This window comes from Citrus clementina, unplaced genomic scaffold, assembly GCF_000493195.1.
Source record: "Citrus clementina cultivar Clemenules unplaced genomic scaffold, Citrus_clementina_v1.0 scaffold_3, whole genome shotgun sequence".
NCBI classification, from domain to species: Eukaryota; Viridiplantae; Streptophyta; class Magnoliopsida; order Sapindales; family Rutaceae; genus Citrus; species Citrus x clementina.
Window position 1 is genome coordinate 36,128,889 of NW_006262339.1, and position 2,480 is coordinate 36,131,368.

Genomic DNA, 2,480 nt, shown 5'->3' on the forward strand with positions numbered 1-2,480 from the left:
GAGGGAGAGATATTTCTGTATTTATAGTTGAAAATGTTGTTTGTTTGTACTTTGTTCAATATTATTCTGTACTGATAGCAAACTTTTAATTGACCTATCTTAAAATTTGTTTATTTATTTATCAACTTCTTATACACGATAAATAAGATTATGTCACATTGTTTTCCCTTTTAAATCTGTATGATACAGAATGACTTGATTACCTATTCACTGCAAAATTTGGTGGACTTCTGTTGTTATCATTGTAATTGCTCTCAAAAGTATGACAGAGTATTATCCACTGGCAGGGTAATGAATGGATATGCAGGAGCCAATGCTCGAAGAAGGGCTTCTTTGGATAAACAAGGGCCAACGGTGGTGCATCAAAAACCAGGGCCTCTGCAAACAATATTTAATCTCCTTCCAGATGAGGTCAGTTGCACAGCAGTCATGACTTGGTAGAATAATTTACCTACTCAGCTTTAGCATTTAAAACCCTTGGATTATGGATATGAATGAATCCTTAATTTAGTGATTCTGCTTACAGCTTGTGGAATTAAGTTACTCTTGTGCAATTGAGACGTCATTCTTGTATCACGGCCGTATGTATGTCTCTGCATGGCACATATGCTTCCATTCTAATGCCTTTTCAAGGCAGATGAAGGTTAGTTGGTATTTCTTTAACCATTTGCTAAGTTATTTTTAACTGTTTTTTTTCTCTTAAGAATATTCTGATAGTATTTACGGCATGCCCATGAAGAATCTTACTAATTGATTGGTAGTTGCATGTTTTAATGGCGTTTTGTTTGCTTTTGGCAGGTGATTATACCAATTGGAGATATTGATGAGGTAATTTCTTTCAATACTTTTTCTTTTGAAGATATCTAATAGAAAATATTTTTTATGCAGTGCCTACTGCCTACGGTGTGATAAATGATATGAAGTGCTTATATACAAAGTTTCTTTATGTAGATACGGAGGAGCGAGCATGCATTCGTTAATCCTGCTATAACAATTATTCTCCGGATGGGTGCTGGTGGGCATGGTGTACCTCCTTTGGGAAGTCCAGATGGTGAGTAGCAATTTCTTTTTTTGACAATGCTTAAAAGGTTTGTATATACATTTTTTCTTTCTTTGTTTTCCTTCAAAATTTTCCGTATCTGGAAGAGAATCATGCTTTGGGCTTGCACTTTTGATTCTCAGCATTTTTTCAATTGAGTCAGCATGCTAGTGATAAAATATTCGCAAGCTTTTGAGTGCTGATTTGGTTGATGTATATGTGTGTTATAATCTGAAATATAGATCTACTTTTATGATGTCACTTCTGTGTATTGGAATTGCTTTTTTTTTTTTTTTGGGTGGATGATGCCTTAATTTGGTTGGTTATTCATAGCAAATAAGTATCTTCATCCTGTGATTGATGTGTATCAACTCTATGTTTGACAAATTTCTGTTTGGTAGTTTTCGCTAAAAGATGGAATAACACCATTGCAGTCAAAAGTGTGGGGAGATTATTGTTCCTTTCTGTGAGGAGTTTGGAGATGCTAGTGTAGCATCTATGTTTGACATATTTTGCATAGCACAGAATGGTTTTTCATTTTTCTGCTTCCTCAGCGCACAGCTGGTCCACTCCTTGTAATGATTCTTCATCATTAATATAACATACAGTTTCTTATAAAAAAAAAAGAGTTTGGAAATGCTAGCATCAGTAAGAATGTTTACCGAATATCAAAGATAGAGGAGAAAATTAGACATAGAGGATAAATTAGACACTTTTCAACTTTGTCAAATTCGAGGAGTGATTTAAACGATGGATAGATAATCTTCATTTTATCTGTTCATTTCTTTATTTCTTTCATTCAATTCTTATAATGAAATTATTCTAAGAATTGTATGATTCTTGTAGTGTGTTACCTACCATACAGGCACATTAGAGGTTTACAGAGTTCATTTTCAAAGTATATAAAGGATATACTTTATATACTTTGATCCATTGGACCGGTTGGTCTCAAGTTTGAAATTGATATATTCAGGTTTTGTATTTTGCAAGGGAGAAAGATATTTTGTTAGAAAAACTGTAGATTGTTGGTAAAATATAGTGTTACATAGCAGAGTAAGGGTATTTGTTATTGCAGATTCATGGTTAAATATTGTTTTTATGACATGTAGATATTTAGCTTGTTTATCGTCAATTCAAAGTGTCTTATGCTACATCTGGAGTTATATTTATTGAAACTTCTCCATTTTAATGGTTCTTTCCCTTTTGACTTTGAAGTGCTTGTTCAAACTGGAGTGGATTATAGGTGCTTTATCAGATGTGTTGACAAAGCTTTACTTTTGTGGGAGTCATTTCAATTGCAAACTTTGCCCTGATTTTTAACATGTTTTATTTCAGCTTGCAAATAGTAATGAATCATGTCATAGGATTCACTTAGTAGACTTGAGTGCATGAAGATTCTGAAAAAGTGCCCCACTCAGTTAGAATCTTGATTGCATGTAAG

General features: G+C 33.5%; 1 protein-coding gene across 7 annotated transcripts in view; it reads left to right on the top strand.

The window, feature by feature from the left end:
• The window catches only part of LOC18047630 (BAG-associated GRAM protein 1), a 14,191-nt gene that overhangs the window by 5,556 nt on the left and 6,155 nt on the right, over window positions 1-2,480 (top strand). For all 7 annotated transcript variants that reach the window (XR_002906466.1, XM_024188563.1, XM_006442720.2 and 4 more), the window contains 4 exons: window positions 288-411; window positions 527-643; window positions 799-828; window positions 952-1,051. Coding sequence is in view for 6 of the 7 variants with exons in the window: in XM_024188563.1 (XP_024044331.1) it covers window positions 288-411; window positions 527-643; window positions 799-828; window positions 952-1,051 (371 nt within the window). In the remaining variant the exon portion in view is untranslated. The remainder of the gene's footprint in view (window positions 1-287; window positions 412-526; window positions 644-798; window positions 829-951; window positions 1,052-2,480) is intronic.